The sequence below is a fragment of the Nelumbo nucifera genome, chromosome 1 (assembly GCF_055504915.1).
Source record: "Nelumbo nucifera cultivar China Antique chromosome 1, China Antique-T2T, whole genome shotgun sequence".
NCBI lineage: Eukaryota > Viridiplantae > Streptophyta > Magnoliopsida > Proteales > Nelumbonaceae > Nelumbo > Nelumbo nucifera.
The window spans coordinates 19,618,481-19,636,871 of NC_142649.1; the positions used below are offsets into that span (position 1 = coordinate 19,618,481).

General features: G+C 37.3%; 1 protein-coding gene across 17 annotated transcripts in view; it reads left to right on the plus strand.

Moving 5' to 3' along the window:
• Positions 1 to 3,356: 3,356 nt before the first annotated feature.
• Positions 3,357 to 18,391, plus strand: part of LOC104590482 (hyperosmolality-gated Ca2+ permeable channel 2.1-like) — a 94,693-nt gene continuing 79,658 nt past the window's right edge. For 8 of the 17 annotated variants that reach the window (XM_088895348.1, XM_088895356.1, XM_088895362.1 and 5 more), the window contains exons 1-4: positions 3,359 to 3,988; positions 7,078 to 7,166; positions 7,292 to 7,676; positions 18,187 to 18,333. In XM_088895348.1, the coding sequence (XP_088751474.1) occupies positions 7,396 to 7,676; positions 18,187 to 18,333 (428 nt within the window). In that variant the 5' untranslated portion in view covers positions 3,359 to 3,988; positions 7,078 to 7,166; positions 7,292 to 7,395. Of the gene's footprint in view, positions 3,989 to 7,077; positions 7,167 to 7,291; positions 7,677 to 18,186; positions 18,334 to 18,391 lie in introns of all 17 variants that reach the window. The other 9 variants (XM_088895350.1, XM_088895363.1, XM_088895349.1 and 6 more) reach the window with 8 other exon arrangements.

Consider the following 18,391-nt stretch of genomic DNA (forward strand, 5'->3'; position numbering starts at 1 on the left):
GCATTCATTCGGCTGTTAACAGAAGGGTTGTCGTATGCAGATCAATCCCTGGATCTTCCCGAAGGGGTTTTTGAAATGAAATTTCTCACTCAAAATGTTTGTGTAGCTGTTTAGGACTACGGTCACCCCTACAACAGAGGAATTGCGGAATCTCTCATTGGCCAATTCCCTGAGATTTTTTGGGATGCATGATAGATGATGAAAAAGGAAAGATGACCTTTGTTAATGAGAAAATCTTTTTTATAGAAAATTGTTGAATGTTAGAAAGTCATTCCAATGTATTTCCTTGTTAAGCACAACTAAAAGACATCCAACAGGTTCTTACACCTGAGCCATGCATGTTTGACATGGGCAAGTCAATATGTATGGTTCTTTAGGCATTTGGCTTTGAAGTCTAAAATATGCTTTAATGGTGGGACTTGGGTCAGCCACCTAATATGAAGATTAGGGGCATATGGGACTCAGGGCTCCTATAATGGATGCAATGCAATGATAATAATGATGTTAACGTGAGGATGAAGCTTGAGTTACAACGTAAGAGATGGGGAAGTTAATGATTGTGTACCTGGTGCTTATCTGTGCTGAAGCTTGATGGTTAGTATTGGTTCAAGTGTCCACTATCCCTTGATGAGATGACAAAGAGTAGTAATGAAGAATGATTTTTTTCTTTCTTTTTTTTTAAAGGACATTTACGAGGACCATGTTTCCCCTAATCTGGGTGGAGGTGGGTGAGTATTCCTCAAGAGGCCCCTAAAGACGATGAAAGGCTGTAAAAAGAAAATATTTTTGGATTTTTTCATATTTTTCTTTTTTTTTCAATTTTTTTTCTTGAAGTTTAAGGGAAGAAAAGGCCAAGTTTGAAGTTGTTGTCAAGGGATCAAAGTGTGATCATGGATGGCTCAGGGTATGTTTTCAGTAAAAGATGGCCTCCCTTTTTATGAACCTCTTAAGGCTTTTGTTGCCCCTTGTCTAAGAAATAGGTGATAGACTCTAGGAGTCCTTACCTTGCTTTTCTATATATATATATATTTTTTATACCAGGTTGCCTAAAGAGTGATTAAGGTAAGAAGGAAAGGCTAAGGCTCAATCATGGATTCCAAGGGATGGGGTATAAAAATAGGTAGCTCAAGATAAAAATCAACCAAAGATGGCCTCTCAACAACTTTGCACCTCATTTTCAAATTAATTGTAGGAAGGGCATTACTTTCTTTTCCTTTTTCTCTTTTTTTTACCCTTACTTTTGCCTGAGCCGCCCTTTCGGGCTTTCAACTCAGTAGGCTATGCGTAATATTTTTTGATCCTATCACATTGGTAGGCTTTGGGAGTTCATTTCCATCAAGGTCAACAAGTCGAACAATGTAACCAGGCAATACCTCTTTGCTGATATAGGGGCCCTCCCAAATAAGCTTGAACTTGCCCCTAGTATCATGTCGGTCTCCTATATGGCTTTGAGTACTAGATCTCCTAGTTGAAACTCCTTTGGTCGGACCATCTTTGCAAAACCTCTAGCAATCCTTTCTTGATAAAAGTTTGATATGTCACAAGGCTTGCAGTTTGATATGTATGTATGCATGCACATGCATGCATGCATGTATATGTATGTATGTATTAGGCTTTGATGCAAGCCTCATGCATCAAGCTTCATTGCGCTCAAGCTCGACTTGATTAGCAAATGAGCCTATATATTAGGCTCAAGCTTGGTTTAAACCAACACGAATTGAGCTTTACATAAGCTAAGCTCAAATAACTCGTGAAAAGTTTGATTTGTTTCCTCCTCTAATTTTATTGCAAATTAATTAATAGCATTGCATTACAAGGTGCCAAAAGGTTAGTTGGTAAGGCCTCCTACTAGTTGTACTAGTGGAGACTTGGAAAATATTTATTCGGGTAAGTTTATATCCACGTTTTTTTATTTACCAAGTAAATAAGATAGTTACTGTTTTAGCTATAAAAATTCATTATTAAAAGGGCAATTTTGTCTCATCCAAGTGCTCCCAAGTGGGGAACTTACTTACCCACTTGGGAGATGTGTATCACTTACCCCTAAAAAATAATTTTTTCATAAACCCCATATATTGAAAAAAATCATGGGTGTCTTAGTTAATTGGAACCAAAATTCCATTGACCAATTTCCCCTTTCAAAATCTAAAACATGAATGCCATATAAATTCTCATGTATCCCAAGCATTTCATGGGAAGTGTTAGTATACGTAGGAATGGCAACAGGTAGGGTACCCGTGCAAAATGCCCTATCCATTCCCGAACCCGCCTATGTACCCTTGATCCTAAACTCATCTAACTTTTCCTCTCAATTTCCAAAATTCATCCTGTCCTAAACCCGTTAAACCTATCCCACTCAATTTGAAAAGTTAATTAATGCTTTCTACTAAAGAACATTTATTAATTCTTACAACATGATTTGAACCCGAATTAGTTAATGATAACATTGAAACTCTTAACACTACTTTAAGCCACTAAGCCATCTCGTCTTTTGTGTTATTTAATGAAATAAAATAATTTTTATTAACTTTTGCGTTCATCCAAACAAACAATACACATTTATGATTAATAATTCCAACTAAAATTTAAAAGAAATAATATTTAAAATTATCATTTTATAAATAAATAGAAAATAGAATAAATAGTTTATCAAATCCAAATTTACATCAAAAGATGATTTTAATCCCAAGAAATTTATACAAATAAAATATTAGTAACAAAATAATTATCTTATTACTTAAAATTTATAAATTTGTGCATGATATATCTTACAATTTTTGTATTTATTAGTTAATATTTTAATTTATATTCAATAGAATTATATATATATAATAGCTGGGTTTATATTTTGGTATCAAAAAGGTACCTGTGTCAAATAGAACTAGGTATCGAGTATTGGTACCCTAAGTCAAAGCCCAAATCCTATAGGATTTTAATCTACAATCTCAAACCCGTCCTAAACCCTATAGGGTTTTGATAAACGAATCCTATTAGGGCCATAATGGGTCATATACCAAAAATTCCCATGAAATTGCTATCCCTAAAACTATGTTTGGTTTAAAAAAAAATACAGAGAAAGGAAGGAAAAAGTAGGAAAACCTTTTCAAATCTTGTATACTTGTCTTTCCCTTCCTTTTCCTATGTTTTCCTTCAAACCAAACACCTAAAACTCTGTTTGATTTGAAGGAAAAAATAGAAATTCTAGAGAAAGGTAAGGAAATCCTTACGGACCTTGTATATCCTTCCTTTCCCAACCTTTTCCTTCAAATCAAACATAGCCTAAATAAACGTAAAAACAAAAAGAGTCTACGCGAGGCCTTCTTAAACAAAAGGCATCCGCACACCGCACGTTCGTACTCCTTCCCACGTTTCGTGAAGGGTTTGTTCGTCTTTTCACCCTTCTGATAGGCATACCGCGTTTCGTGTTTCTCTCCTCTCAAACCATATTCCCTGACCAGACACCTCTCCGGACTCCGGCTATCCCTCCGTCATCGCCGAACGGCCCGAACCCGGAAGCCAACGCCGTCGTCGCCGTCCCTTCCTTTTTGACCCTTCTGATTTTTATATGGGCGTTTTGCCTTTTTCCTCTCCCTCCGTCTCTTTCTCGTCTGAAGCAAACCCTGCTCTCTCGCTCGTCCCTTCCTCTCGCTCCGTCAGCCCATCTCTCCTTCTCTTTCTAAACCCTAGCATAGCGTCGTTCCTTCTCTTTCTAAACCTTCTTGCTATCTTGGCCGGAGCGTGCTGCCTTCCTAGTGTTGCCGCGAGAGGGGTGTTTGATTGGTCCAAGTCTAACAATTTTTTCTTTTTTGTATTCCCATTTTGTGATTCAGGTCTCACAGTTTTATTTCTCTATTTTTGCAGAGTCTCCACAGTTGAAGGAGGTTTTCCTTCGTGCTCTCTCTCTGCCCCCCCTCTTGTCTTTGTCTTAGGCGGCAGCGGACGGCATTTCCAGCACCATGTTTTCTATTGAGTTATGGATATTCGAAAGGTTCATTAAATCTGAACTTCTCATTTGAGTTATGGACATTGGAAAGTTATTTCAATTGGTATTTCATATTTGAATTTTTACTTTATTACTTTTGCTGATTAACTCTAGGTTTTCCTCTTGGAAATTTTGATATGAGAAGATAAATGCAATGCCTCAACTCTATTCCTTAATTTTAAATGAAAAAGACAAATGCATGTTTTCCTTCTATTTTTTTCTTCTTTTAATTGATTTTTATTTTCTGATATTGTTTGTTGTCTATTAGATTTACTCATACTTCTTATATATATATATATATATATATATATAAGATTTTTCTTCTGTTCATTTGAAAAACACAAACGTAAAGGTGAATTCTCTGAGTTCAAGTGAGGTTTGTTTTCGCTTGTCACTTGGAGGAACCGTAAAAGACTACTGTTGTTTTGGTAAACCCAGCTCAACTCGAACCATTTACCATCCCAGAGTGCTGCGTAAAACTCTATCCTCTTTATAATAAATGAAAAAATTACTTACTATTGGCCTTTTTCTTAAGATATTTAAAACTCTTGACCCTTGCTTTTTCTGACAACCAAAGAAGAAAGGAAGGGTGATGTGGAGAACAACGAGGGCAGCTATCTTGTGGGCAGTATGGGAAGAGAGAAACAATAGGATTTTCCAAGGGAAAGAAAAATCAGCTCCTGAAGTTATTGAAGGGATCACCATCAAGGCAGTACATTGGCTGAAAACTCTTGACTTGTTCAAGGATGTCTACAGATGATTTGATTAGAGGTTGGAATATTTTAGCAAGATCTTCTACTTCATCACCTACCATACAAGCAGTTTGGTCCCCTCCTTTGCAGTGTCATGTCAAACTGAACTTTGATGGCAGCTCTATTGGGAACCCTGGACCTTCTGGAATAGGGGATGTGTTTAGAGATGCGGAAGGAAAAATCCTAGCTCTGTTTTCTGGCCCAATAGGTGTGGGGGACTCGCTTAGAGCTGAAGTTTTGGTGCTCCCCTAGGGTCTCAGATGGGCCAAGCAATTGGGTTTCCAACAGTTGGAAGTGGAGGGGGATTCAAAATTAGTAGTAGGATGGCTGCAATCAAACAGTTTGGGAACGTGGTCCCTTAGACAACAGGTAAGGGAATTATTGAGCCTCACAAGGGAGCTGGATGCAAAAGTGTATTGGTCTAGGAGGTCAGCAAATGCATTAGCTGACTACCTAGCAAAACAGGGGGTGAATCGGGAGTTTTTGTTTCTTATGGTTTTATCTAATGAAAGTTACCGTTTCCTATAAAAAAAAAGTGTGCCCTTTTCTTCATTTGCATTATTGTCTTGTACATTATTTATTGTATTATAAGGACAGAAGTGTGCCCTTTTATATCCTTTAATATAAATAGCCTCTTCTTGGTGTGGTAGACACATTAGACACACCCCAAATTTGTTGTGTTCTCTCTTGTACGAGTTGCACTGACAATATTTGGATTGCTAAGACTTGCAAGTAGGGGAATTTGGTGGAAGCATTTCGGCTAAAGATCATAATGGTTCAGGAAGGTATTGGTCCTCATCTATTTACTTTTAGGCTGTGTTTGGTTGCAATACAAATAAATTTGCACTGGTGCAAAACTATGGCAGTGCAAATGATTTGAGTGTAAATTCTGACCTATCTTTGTTTCAAATTTTAGCTTATTTTGTTTGATTGCAGTACAAATGATGTAAATTAAGACATGGAGCAGAATAAAGTAAAATCCAAAGCGAAATTAAACTAGAAGTTGCATTTTCTTCATTTGCATTCCCATGCATTTGTACTAGTGCGAATAAAATTGCACAGCAACCAAACACAGCAGGTTCTATTGAAAGGATACCTGAATGAAAATTGTCTAGCTGCAATTTCAGTCCTCCAAGATCAGATCCCTTTGGGGTTAGGTAGAGGTAGAATAGGTAGAGGAAATTGTAGTGATTTTGGGCTAAGAGATCTCTTAATGGGTCCTATTGATTGACAAGGTCATTTCCAATTGATTGGAGTACATGCGATTCTTTGCTTAAGCAATTATTGATTCTCATTATCTTGGGGTAGATTGATGCTGATGAAGATGCTATAAAAATTCTCTATTTTACGAGTAGAGTAGGTTTATTGTGGTGGGAAAGTTACTTAGGGTTAATGGAAATAGGGATTGAGTTTGTGTGTGCATGAACTATTTCCTTTTCTATTTATACTGCTGAAGATCTCTTCTTGCAAAGGTCTGTTTAATATTCTTCCTTGCTCTGTTTCTTGAATGTCATTTGGTTCTTCCTTTTGTGTCTTTAGTGTTTTATTTAGTGTTGATGGAAATTATAGTAATTGAATTAGTGTGTGCATGAACTGTTTCCTTTTCCATTTGTACTGCTAAAGATCTCTTCTTGCAAAGGTCTTCCTTTGCCCTGTTTCTTGAAATGCCATTTGGTTATTCTTTTTTTTTGTGTCTGTAGTATTTTATTTTAAACATTTCGCTTTCATAGTTGATGTAATTGAAATCTTTAGTAATCACTGTCACTTAACTGAGAATGATGGAAAATGGTGGGAGTTTCTCACTGTGACTGAGAACGGTGGAGAACTGGCGGAGAATGATAGAGTTTCTCACATAACAATAGTAATCACATCAAACATGCTACATGACAAATGTTTGCAGGATTAGATTGTGCTATTATTTAATTCAAAAATATGCTGGATTAGAGAGAAAAACCAATTCAAAAAACATGAATTGGAGTCCAATTCATGTTTTTGAATCTCATTAAGTAGCATTTGTGATTTCTTAATCTTAAAATAGTATTTTTAATTAAAAAAATTTTCCATTTCTTTTTCAAAGATTCAGCCTATTAAAATAGCAATTGTTCTTGGTTAATTTAATTTAGTGATTTCTGAATTTTGGTTCTCTGCCTTCACTCTCTTTCTACTATGCACTAAAACCCAGCATCTCTGTGTGTGTGCGGCTATGCAAATTGGACTCAATAACTATTTTGAACTTTTGGTAAAAAGGTTACTTAAAACTTTTAATTTTTTTACCACAATATTATATGTAAACTGTTGAACTTTAGCATATTAAAATTCTAAAAATGGGTGTTCATCTTTCAGGTTCTTTATTGCAATAAGCCTTGTCTAACTTTGAACAGTTGTATTAGTACCTGAACATACTTCAGTATATCCTAACAACTGTTTAAAAGGTAAAAGTTGACGTTGTAGTTGTCATGTGGATTCATCTGCACTTTCACATTCACTGTGATATATTTATTACATTTTCAGCATCTTGCATTTTGTGTCTAAGGAAAGTCAATCCATTTTCCTGCAGTGATTTTCCTTTAGAACTTGTCTCAGCCAATGGTGGAAACCTTTATGCCTTTATGTGGCTGTAGGCAGGATGATGCCTAAGATTTCCACTTGTAGTGGACAGAGATGAAAGTCTCTGCTCTCTTAACCTCTGCAGGCATTAATATAGGCCTGTGTGTGCTGCTTTTGTCATTGTATTCTGTCCTGAGAAAACAACCAGCAAATGTTAGTGTCTACTTTGGCCAGAAGCTTGCTCGAGAAAACATAAAACGCAATGAATTTATATGCTTAAAGAGGTTAGTTCCTTCCCCTAGCTGGATTTTGAAAGCCTTGGAAACATCTGAAGATGAAATCTTGGAAATTGGTGGCTTGGATGCTGTGGTTTTCCTCAGAATACTTGTTTTCAGGTGATTAACATCTCACTTCCTGAAAATTCTATCCAGTAAAGTTGATAGATATGAATTTGTTCCCCTCGTGACCAACATATGAATTTCATGTTACTGGTGGTACTATTCTTTGGGTGTTGACTGGGAAGATATATGATACCCAGTTGCCTGTACATGCCTAGCGGGTGTTGGACACATACTGGATTCTGCATGAACACTTCTATATGTACTCTATAGCATGAGTGCTTTTAAAATATGTAAAATGGTACCTTTTAATAAAACATACTGTAAAAATTCTGTACATGTTAGAAATTTAACTAAACTTGGCAAGACTTAAATTTTGAGAAATGGCATTCAGATCTAAAATCTAGATATACAAGAATGATATAAGCATGGTTCACAATTTCAATGTCATCTATTAAAAAAAAATTTCAATGCCAATGGAGATTTCACCATGTGGAGTTGGAGAAACTTTGGAGATATTTCACTTATTTCATAAGATATTTAGAAAATCTAAAACATTAGGAAAGTTTTCTAGAAATGTAGAATTAGTGAGAAATCTTTAGAAGAAATATAACTGCACATTTAAGGCTCAAAAAACCATAGAAAAGAACTGTATAAGTCAAATAGGAGAAGATTAAGAGACCGTAATAGGCATCTTTCTCTTTGTCTCCCTTTTGTCATATGGCCATGTTATCTTCTTTTAATATATAAATTACTTGCTATTTTCACTTTTGTCTTTATTGTTACTTTATGTTTTGAACTTTTGATTACATTGAGAATACTCTTGTAGTTATATGCATTTCCTTTTCTTTTGAATTATAGTGACTTGGTAAGTGAACCGTATATAAAATAGTAAGCCAATTATCCAATCACCAATCCCTTGTTGGTTCTTTAGGAAAATATTTTTAAAAAATTAGAATGGTTTTAATGAAATACTAAAAAGTTTTTGATAATATTCTAAAATTTTAAACCATAAACATATGGTCTGTCAATGAAACCTGAAATATTGTGAACATATCGGCAAAATATTGGGAAAATAGGTGGTGTGTATTCCAAAAGGAAAAGGAAAATAGGGTTGGCTGAAGTTCGTGGAAGCTATATATGATTTTGTGAAGGAAAGGAAATCCATCATATGGATGGCCGAACCATGCTAGATGGCTGGGCGAAATTTCAAAAATTTTCTTTCACCCTTTCGGGAATCGTATTCCCAGTTTTAGAAAAACTACATTTTTCTAGGATCGTTTGTGCACCGAAACCGAACCAGATTTGAAACTAAAAGAAATGGAGAAATATACCTGATACATATTCCACAAATGTAGCTCCCAAAGTGGTAGTTCACGCCCAAAGAGAGTTCCAAAACTAGCTTCCATTGAAGATGGCGCAACTTGAATTGAAGTCGGTTCAACAACATAGTTTTCAGCAGAACTGTGATCCAACACCTTGGATCAAACAAGGGAGGTGAGCACGAATTGGTTCTGATATATTCTTGCAAAAATCAGAAGTCAGAACTGATCAATATCAGTTCAAGAACTAGAGGTCGAATTAGGGTTTCTAGGGCGGCAAGAACAGAGAGAGAGAACTGAGAGTAGAGTGATAACTGGAGTAGTTCGCCTCCTCCCTATTTATAAGCCTTAAGGAGCACCACTCCTAATCTGATTAGGAGGTTCCCAATCCAAATCTTTATTTGGATTTGGACTCTCTAAGTGGATAAGACTTATCCTCTTATCCTAATGGCTGATCCAGACCCTTATCCAAACCCATATTCGCCCAAGTCACATGACTGCTTAAGCTGTCATGTGACCACTTGATTAATCCAATTAATCATGGGCTTTAGGCCCATTTGGTTCACTTTGTATGGTGTGGGACCCTAACAATGGCCTTACATAAGCCCATATGGGTTCGGCCTAGCTTCTGTGAAAAGGCTGGCCGAATTCACTATCAAACACAGTGAACCCTGAGTTCATCAGTATGGACTCTTAATGGGCCCAACATTTACATTAAATGATCATTGAGTCCAACCATCCTATGAAGGCCCAAGGATAATGGATTTAAGTAAGATATAGCCCATTAGGTAAATAACCCTAAATGGCCTCCTTACATTTAACCTCTTAGCCCTTAATGATCAAACACTGCCCGATAGGAATGACCTCTCCCCTAGCTGCAAGGTGCAGTGTTGCACTCTCTGCTCGGATGGGTTCAATTAAAACCTTTTGCAAACCTTTTTCTTACAACATAATATATAATATTATCATATAAATATATTTTGCAAAAGAAATCTCAAACACAGTTAAAATCGACTACTGATAGTTTTGGTTTCCATCAGAGAGAGTGCAGTCCCAATCTTTTACTTTGTTCAACAAAGGGGCTGATCCTGTCACTATGATCACCCACTCGAGTGAATTCCCAGACTGCCCCAACATACCCAGGTTTTGACCCCAAAAGATCTCACTGATTGGCATATCAAAGACAACCCAATCTGACACCCAATGCAGTACCATAATCGAGTCTAGGGGTTATGTGTAACTTTCCAGTTTTGCCCACCAGTCTCCAAGGTCCAGGGCATAATTGGAAATTGGTCCGAGTTCAGTGTTTCAAACAAACACACACTACATGTGCTTTGGGTCCAACCCTGGCAACTGAGATAGGCTGCCCCAACCTTCTTGGCAGCACATCAATGTCAGCCTTGACAGGATAAACTTCCCCAAGTCTATCCAAGGTTGAGAACATTCTAAATTAACACGAGTCTCATAAACATCCAATTTAAGGGTAATTACACAGAAATACACCAATTATAACATGAAACAATTATGTACTTTTATTCATTTACAATAAATGCATTAGTACATCAATTTGATTGGAGCTAAGGGCATACACTGTCTAACAACATTTTGAACAGGGAAGATGGCTTTTGGAAAGGGTTGCGAAACCCCCCCAGTGCTCCTCTGGAAGCCTCAGAGGCTAGACAAGCATCTAAAACACACAGTGGGGTGGAGAAGGCGGAGGAAATTAAAGGAATGTGTGCAACTTCCTTTTGCTTGAAATTGGTGATTAATGGAAGTCTGGAGGGATGGTGAAAGAGGAGCTGGTTAGATTGGCTAAGAAGGTTGAAGATTGGGATGGAGTTTTACAAGATGTTATTGGCAGTTCTCTCGTTAATTGAGAAGGCAACGCTTGTTCTGTTCGAAGAGAAAGTGACCATACTTGACCTGGGTTGCCGCCATGAGAAAATTTCCAGAGTAAATATCCGTGAGGGGATGGTGATGATAGAGAACTGGAATCCTTCTTGCCATGATGTGAAGTTAGAGGAAGAAATCCTTCAAGTAAAAGTTGTTGGGCTTCCCTTCAATCTGTAGATAGAGGAAATATTTTCTCAAGTGGCTGCAATTTGTTGTGGTTCTTTTGTAGCGGTGAACATTTCAGATCTTCAAGTGGTGAAAATCAAGATTGGGTCTTCCAAACCAGAGAGGCTTACAAGATTGATTGAGATGTTCTCCGATGGGAGGTGGAGGAAGGTTTGGTTAGCATCGGAAGCTGAAATGACACTTTGGGGGAAAGGGAGAAAGGAAGAAGATGGTGCTGACATGTACGGATGGATGTCACATGGAATAGAAGGAGAGAGAGGCTTTATAGGGCCCCATTTGGCTCTGTTTTACCATTTAAGGCTGGATTTTCAAAAGTTTTTGAATTTAAACGGACGATTGAGATGAGTGGAGGACTTTCATATGTCGAGGTGCTGAGAAGGGGGGAAAAGGGGGTGAGAAAACTATTGAATTGGGATCGGACTATCCGATTGGATCATATTCTAGGCTTCCCTCACGTGGTAACTTAAGTATCACATGTGGGAGAGAGGGTGGGTCGATGGAAGACAGTAAGGATGGTCAAGCATCATCCCATTGACCTCTAATAGCTGGCAAGGGGCGAATTTTTCACAGTTATGGTGGGTTAAACATTCCTCATCCTTACAAGACAAACCTGATCTTGGCATATAAAATCCAAAGAAGATTAGAGGGAAGAAGACGTGGATGGGCACTGGATTAATTGTGGAGAATCTGAAGAAGAAAGCTTGTCTGAAGAAGTAGGACAAGAACCTCTTGGTAATGGACCTAGACCATTCAGGTTTGAAAATATGTGGCTGACACACCTGGACTTCTTGCCTAAGGTTAAGGAATGGTGGAGCGAAGAGATGAGAGAAGTGAAATGGGATGGGGTTAGATTCCACAAAAAATTAAAAAGGTTGAGAGGCAAAATAAAAGAATGGAATAAAGATCAATTTGGAAGAGTGGAGGAGGTAAAAGATAGATTATTGGTTCAGATTGAGGAGTTAGATGCAAAAGAATCCCAAGGGATGATGGAGGAGCAAGACAGAGAAATGAGGAGGAAACTGAAAAAGGAGTTAGAGGAGACTTTGTTGAGGGAGGAGATCTCTTGGAGATAAAAATCCAGACATTAGTGGATCATGGAAGGGGATGGGAATACCAAATTCTTTCATGCTTTGGCTAATGGGAGGAGGAAAAATCTGATACTAAAGCTTGAGGTTGATGGTGTGGAGATAACCTCTCAAGAGGAGAGGTTAATAGTAGGGGAGGAGAATTGGCCAACTTTGAACCAAACAGATAAGGGATGGATGGAAAGTATGATTGAGGAAGAGGAAATTAATCAAGCTGTTTTTTCTATGGATAGGGCTTAGGCACCGGGTCCTGACGGATTTACAATGGCATTTTATCAGGACTGTTGGGACATAGTCAAAGAAGACTTAATTGGAGTATTTAGAGAATTTGAGGATAAACATTTTGTGAGTCCTGGAATCAATGCCACCTTTATAGCCTTAATTCCCAAAAAGAATGATGCCAGACACCCCAAAGATTTTTGGCCAATTAGCTTGGTGACAAGCATCTATAAGATTTTGGCAAATGTGCTCTCTAGGAGGATCAAAGCAGTTCTCCCCTCTCTCGTTAGCCAAGCACAATGAGCCTTTATACAGGATAGACAAATTATAGATCAGATCCTTATTGCAAACAAGAGTGTGGAAGAGATAAGGAGGTCAGGCAAGAAAGGATTTGTTTGCAAACTAGAATTGGAGAAAGCCTATGACTTAGTGGATTGGAGTTTCCTGTTGGAGATGTCAAGAAGACGTGGATTTGGGGATAAATGGTGTAATTGGATAAGAGGATGCTTAAACTCTTGTCGTTATTCAATGTTGGTGAATGGGGTGGTTAAGGACTTTTTTCCAGCCAATAGAGGCTTAAGACAAGGGGACCCACTCTCCCCTTTTCTCTTTACACTTGTTGCTGATGTCTTTAGTAGGATGATCTCCAAAGCAGATGAGAAGGGCCAAATAAAGGGATGGAGAATAGGGAGCAGAGGCGTTCCAGTAACTTACCTTCAGTTTGGTGATGATATTGTTATTTTCTGTGAAGGGAATGAGTTGAGCAAAGTGGAGAACCTTAAGATTTTAACAAGTACTTTGAGAGGGTCTCCAACTTGAAGGTAAATTTTGATAAAAGTTGTGTGGCTGGAGTAAACTTGGAGAATAGGGAGATTGAATCCATTGCAGAATGCTTAGGTTGCAATATTTCTTCTTGGCCTTTGACATACTTAGGGCCACCCTTAGGAGCCAACCCTAAAGAAAGTAGTTTTTGGACCCTATTGTGGAGAAATTTGATAAGTGCTTGGCGGCTTGGAAAAAGAATTACATTTCAATAGGGGGTAGGTTGACTTTAATTAAGGCTACACTTGCCAACCTTCCAACCTACTTCCTTTCAGTGTTTAGGATTCCTCCAAGGGAGGCTAAGAAACTAGAGAAGAGAATGAGGGACTTTCTATGGAAACCAGGAGAGGTGAAAAATGATCACTTGATCAGATGGGAGATAGTTAACAAACCAATGGAAGAAGGGGGTTTAGGGATAGTGAACATAGTGCTGAAGAATGTAGCCCTTCTAGGGAAGTGGCTATGGAGATGGCCCCGAGAGAGAGAAAGATTATGGCATGAGGTGGTGGCAAGCATTCATGGTTGTGTAGGAAATGGTTGGGATTCCGGGATATCTCGCCGAGCTACCCTTACTACACCTTGGAAGGCTATACATGGTATTCTCCCTCGCTTCCTCAGGTTCATCAGGTATGATGCTTGTTCTGGTAATGCTATTATGTTCTGGGAGGATATTTGGGTGGGTACTCAACCCCTCAAAGATTGTTTCCCCTTGCTCTATTCCCTTTCCCTTCATAAACATGAGCCAATTGCAACTTTTCTCCCGAGCCCGTTAAACCCCTTATCTTTAAATTGGGACTTTGGGTTTCGTAGAGGGTTAAGGGATGGTGAGTCGAGTTGTGTTATTGAGCTAATTCATTTACTAGAATCCGTTTGCTTGGACCCCACTTCTTTTGATCAAAGGGTTTGGACTCCTCTTCCAAAAGGTACTTTTACTTGCTTTTCTTTTCTAAAATCCCTCAGTTCTAATCCCATTTCCCAAGGATTCCCTGTCAAAGAAGTCTGGGCGCGACCTATTCCCCCAAAAATTGTTGTATTTTGCTGGGAAGTCTTCTATGGGAAAATCAATACTTTGGAAAACTTATAGAAAAAGAGACCCTCTCTTTGTCTTTCCCCAAATTGGTGTTCCTTGTGTAAGGCCGAGAATGAGGACTGTTTCCATTTGTTGATCTCCTGTTCCTTTGCTACAACTATATGGAGGTGGAGCCTTTGTTTATTAGGATGTAGGTGGTCTATGCCTTTTGATTTAAGCTTGTTATTCAACCCATCTGTCTTTGTTTGGCACACTAGAAGAGGTAAGGTCATGTGGAAATGTGTTAGGGCAGCCACTCTGTGGACTCTTTGGGAGGAAAGGAATGCAAGAATTTTCTTAGAGAAGGAAAGAGGGTTAGATGAAATGAAGGATTGTATCCTAACAAGAGCAATCCATTGGCTGAAAACTGTGGATATCTTTGATGACTTCTCCTTTGATGACTTGTGGAGGAATTGGCTAGTAATAGCTAACACTTTAACAAAGAAGGATAGAGTTCTGTCAGAATGAGTTCTGCCTTTGGAAGGTGTCATCAAACTGAACTTTGATGGAAGCAGCCAAGGCAACCCCGGGCCTTCAGGTATAGGGTGTATCCTGAGAAATAAGAACAACAACATAATTTCCCTATTCTCAGGACCGGTGGGAGAGGGGGATTCCACAAGGGCAGAAATCCTTGCTGCAGTACAAGGAATTCAGATCGCCAACCAGCTTGGGGTGGAGCATCTCCTAGTTGAAGGGGACTCTCAGGTCGTAACAAGGTGGCTCCTAAACTTGGATACCACCATTTGGGGCTACAAAGATCTCATAAAAAAAGTAAAGTGGTTAACCAACAATATGAGAGTTGAGGTAAAATGGGTTAGTAGGTCTGCTAATTCTTTGGTTTATGCTTTAGCCAAACAGGGGGTTTCTAGGGAAGATCTTTTTTGTGCTTCTTTGTAAGTTGTTATTAATTTGGAAATCTGTACTTAACTAGCCCGGAGAGGTTGCAACTCGTGCCTTTCCTTGGGGACTTTGTACTATTGTCTATTGCTGATTAATAAAATTATTTCAATTATCAAAAAAAAAAAACTTAAGGCTAAAATATCTAGGGAAAAATAGTAAAATTAGCAAAGTTATAAATGAGTTTGTGCTTTAGATGTAGTATCTATAAGGTTCAGAGTATCAAAAAGGCAATTTTAACGCTAAATCCCAAAAATACATCTATAACACTAAATCTATGTTTTAGATGATTATAAGCAAGGCATATACATATAAGAAAGACATACTTTAAAAGTTTATGTAAACTGTGAACTATTGATTCACACTTGAGAAACATTGAAAAATGATAAAGAACTAAAAGTATGGTGTGTATCTTATTATCAAGAAACTAATACAATTCTGCTAATATTTATAAATATATACATTTTAATAATCATTCTTTACTTTTTAACAGATGCACTGAGAAGGGAAAATGTCTATAAGTTAAAATTTAGAACCCATGTCATAAAGACAAATAATTGAAACATAGCATAGTGGTGGATTTGTTTCCTTTTAGCCTAAAGACTCGGGTTCAGGACTACCTACTTGTTTTTTTACCATTGGAATATAAGGTATAGAGTTAATTAGTAGAATTTAATGGTGTGAGAAACAAAAATGCTTAAATTTAGGAATTAATGAAAGAAAGTGGTTGATGTCTCAACTGAAGAATAGAAGTTAAAATTATGTTTTCTGCACTCACAATAGAGTGGAAGTAAATTCAGAAATACAAGTATTGCATTCAAGGAAAAGTACAAAGATTTGAGATCCATTCACACTTCCATTAGCAATGTATATATATGGTGGTAATTGTATTTAACTATTAAGTATGAATTGCAAGACAGGAAGTAGGGGCAACCCTTGTATACAAAGACTTTACATGTTTAGTGAGAGAAAAGTACACATGTACATGTCTATGCCTTTACAATTCAAAAGGAGAATGCAAATTGAAATCTACCACACCATCTACCTTCCTATTTGTTCTTCAAAACATTTTTCTTTTGTGTGGCCTTGGGGTGTTTACTATTAAAAATGTGCTTATTGCATTCCTTTCCAGAAGACCAAACATAAAAAGGAAGGTAGGATGTTCCAAGAGATAGGTCCCCTAGCTTCTTGGTGACTTTTTAATGTTATAATGTGCTGTCCATGATGAAAATTGTAGTGCATGTTAGTCTTAGTTGTCAAAATCTTAAAATTTACAAAGTGATTCATGATATGAATGATGAATTGGGGTTTCAATCTGAATCTTACCATTGTATAAAAAACATTGATTATTATTTAAGTTTTGCAATCTTATTTATGTGATTTGAATTAAATTGACTGGGACCCAATATTTTTTTGATAGGCAAGCTGACATATATATGCATTCAGGGCCAGAGGGTACAGGGCTGCTTGGGCAGTGTTCTGTAAATCCCTGTATACAACTTATTGTTGTACATGTTCTCTTACTTCAATGATATTATTACTTTATTTGTTCTCATTATACATATTCTTTCAAAAGAAGTTGGCAAGGTCCCCACCAAATAACTGCGACCCAACTTTTACACCTTATCATTGCCTTTTCAATTTTGTCAAAGGGCCTTTTGTCTTAAAAACTTAATTGATTAAATGCTTTGGATTTTTTTGAAACCTTTTTGAGAACACTTTTTTTTTTTTTGGTTTTTTTGGTGAAAATGTGTTTTAAACAACCACTGTATATGGGTTAACTGGCTCTAAACTTTATTTGTATAATTAATGACTTATGGTAGAAATAGTAGACTTGGTAATATCAATTAATTATGCAATACTTGGACTGAATATAGGGTACAAATAGATTTTTGTTTTTGAGATTTTAGCATATGTTTTTTGGTGAAGTTCTAAAGAAAAAAGAAAAAAGAAAAAAGAAAAATCGTATTATCTAGAACATGGATCAATTGAACTTTCTTTACAATTTGTGATAAATTGTGATATTCAGACATTCAGGTTCAAATGCATTTCATCCAGCTAATGCTTGGATGTGCCATTATGTCACGGGGCTGTGCGTTGGGGCCCCATGCGACACACATTAGTTGACGAGTAAGCCTACGAAGTAAACAAGCAAGCAACAAGGAAACAACAAATGCACACAAATTAGACAAAAGGCTCTTTGTATTGCATAAAATGGTGGCAAGCACAAGCACACAGTTTAGTGTCGAGGGGATCTCGTGCTTAACCTTTACACTCTATTGATTCGCTCGACTACCTACCTCCCCTCAAAGAGTACGTTAAGCTTTTGGGGAAGTGATAGAAAGATACATCAAAATACTGAATAATCATACTACTATTTACATAATTGCCATTGGCATTACCCCCCTATACAAAAAGAATACAATGACCCACCCAAGACACATGAAGACACTTAGATGGCATGCTTGATGGTGACATTGGTGGCTGAACCGTCACAATTAGCTATGACTTCCTAGGAAGTTGCTTGTGCTGTTGCTTATTGCATCAGCCTTCACTCCATTGTGTTTTTGCTACGATTTTCTTTCTTGTTTCTGGAATTTAACTTCTAGTAAAGTAGCAAGTGTGCTTGTTTGCCTTGAGATAAATAGAACCATCCAGTAACATGATGGATGGTCAACTTTATATGTATTTGTTTTTAAGACAGGTACTTTACGTTGGTTCTACAACTTTCCTTCAAAATAAGAAACTCATCCTAGTAATTCTTTAAAAATGTTTCCATTGGCAATTACATTTATTCCTTTTTGCTTGGTGCAATATTAAGGTTACTTGTTCTGGGAGAGTTTTTAAGATTCTAGTGTATTCTCTAGTTTACTTGTTTAGACAACCATGTAGTAAACAAGTACCAAAATGTTTGCAGATTTCCTACTTTTGTTACAATTCTTTCAGCTTTCTAGTTGAGCAATTGTGTATTTGGATTGTCTGATGTTTTGGTATTTGAATAGATTTTGCACATTCTTATTTTCTATTTTTCCTGTCACCTCAATGAACTTAAATGATAATTAAATTCTCTACAGTATCCGGATATTCTCCATTGCTGCTATCATTTGCGTTCTTCTAGTGCTTCCATTGAATTATTATGGGAAAGAGATGCGTCACAAGTACATTCCTTCAGAATCATTGGATGTATTTACAATATCAAACGTAAAGGAAGGTTCAAAATGGTATGCTTCATACTGCACCATTTAATAATGCAAAAAACTACTTCATGTGAGTTTTAAA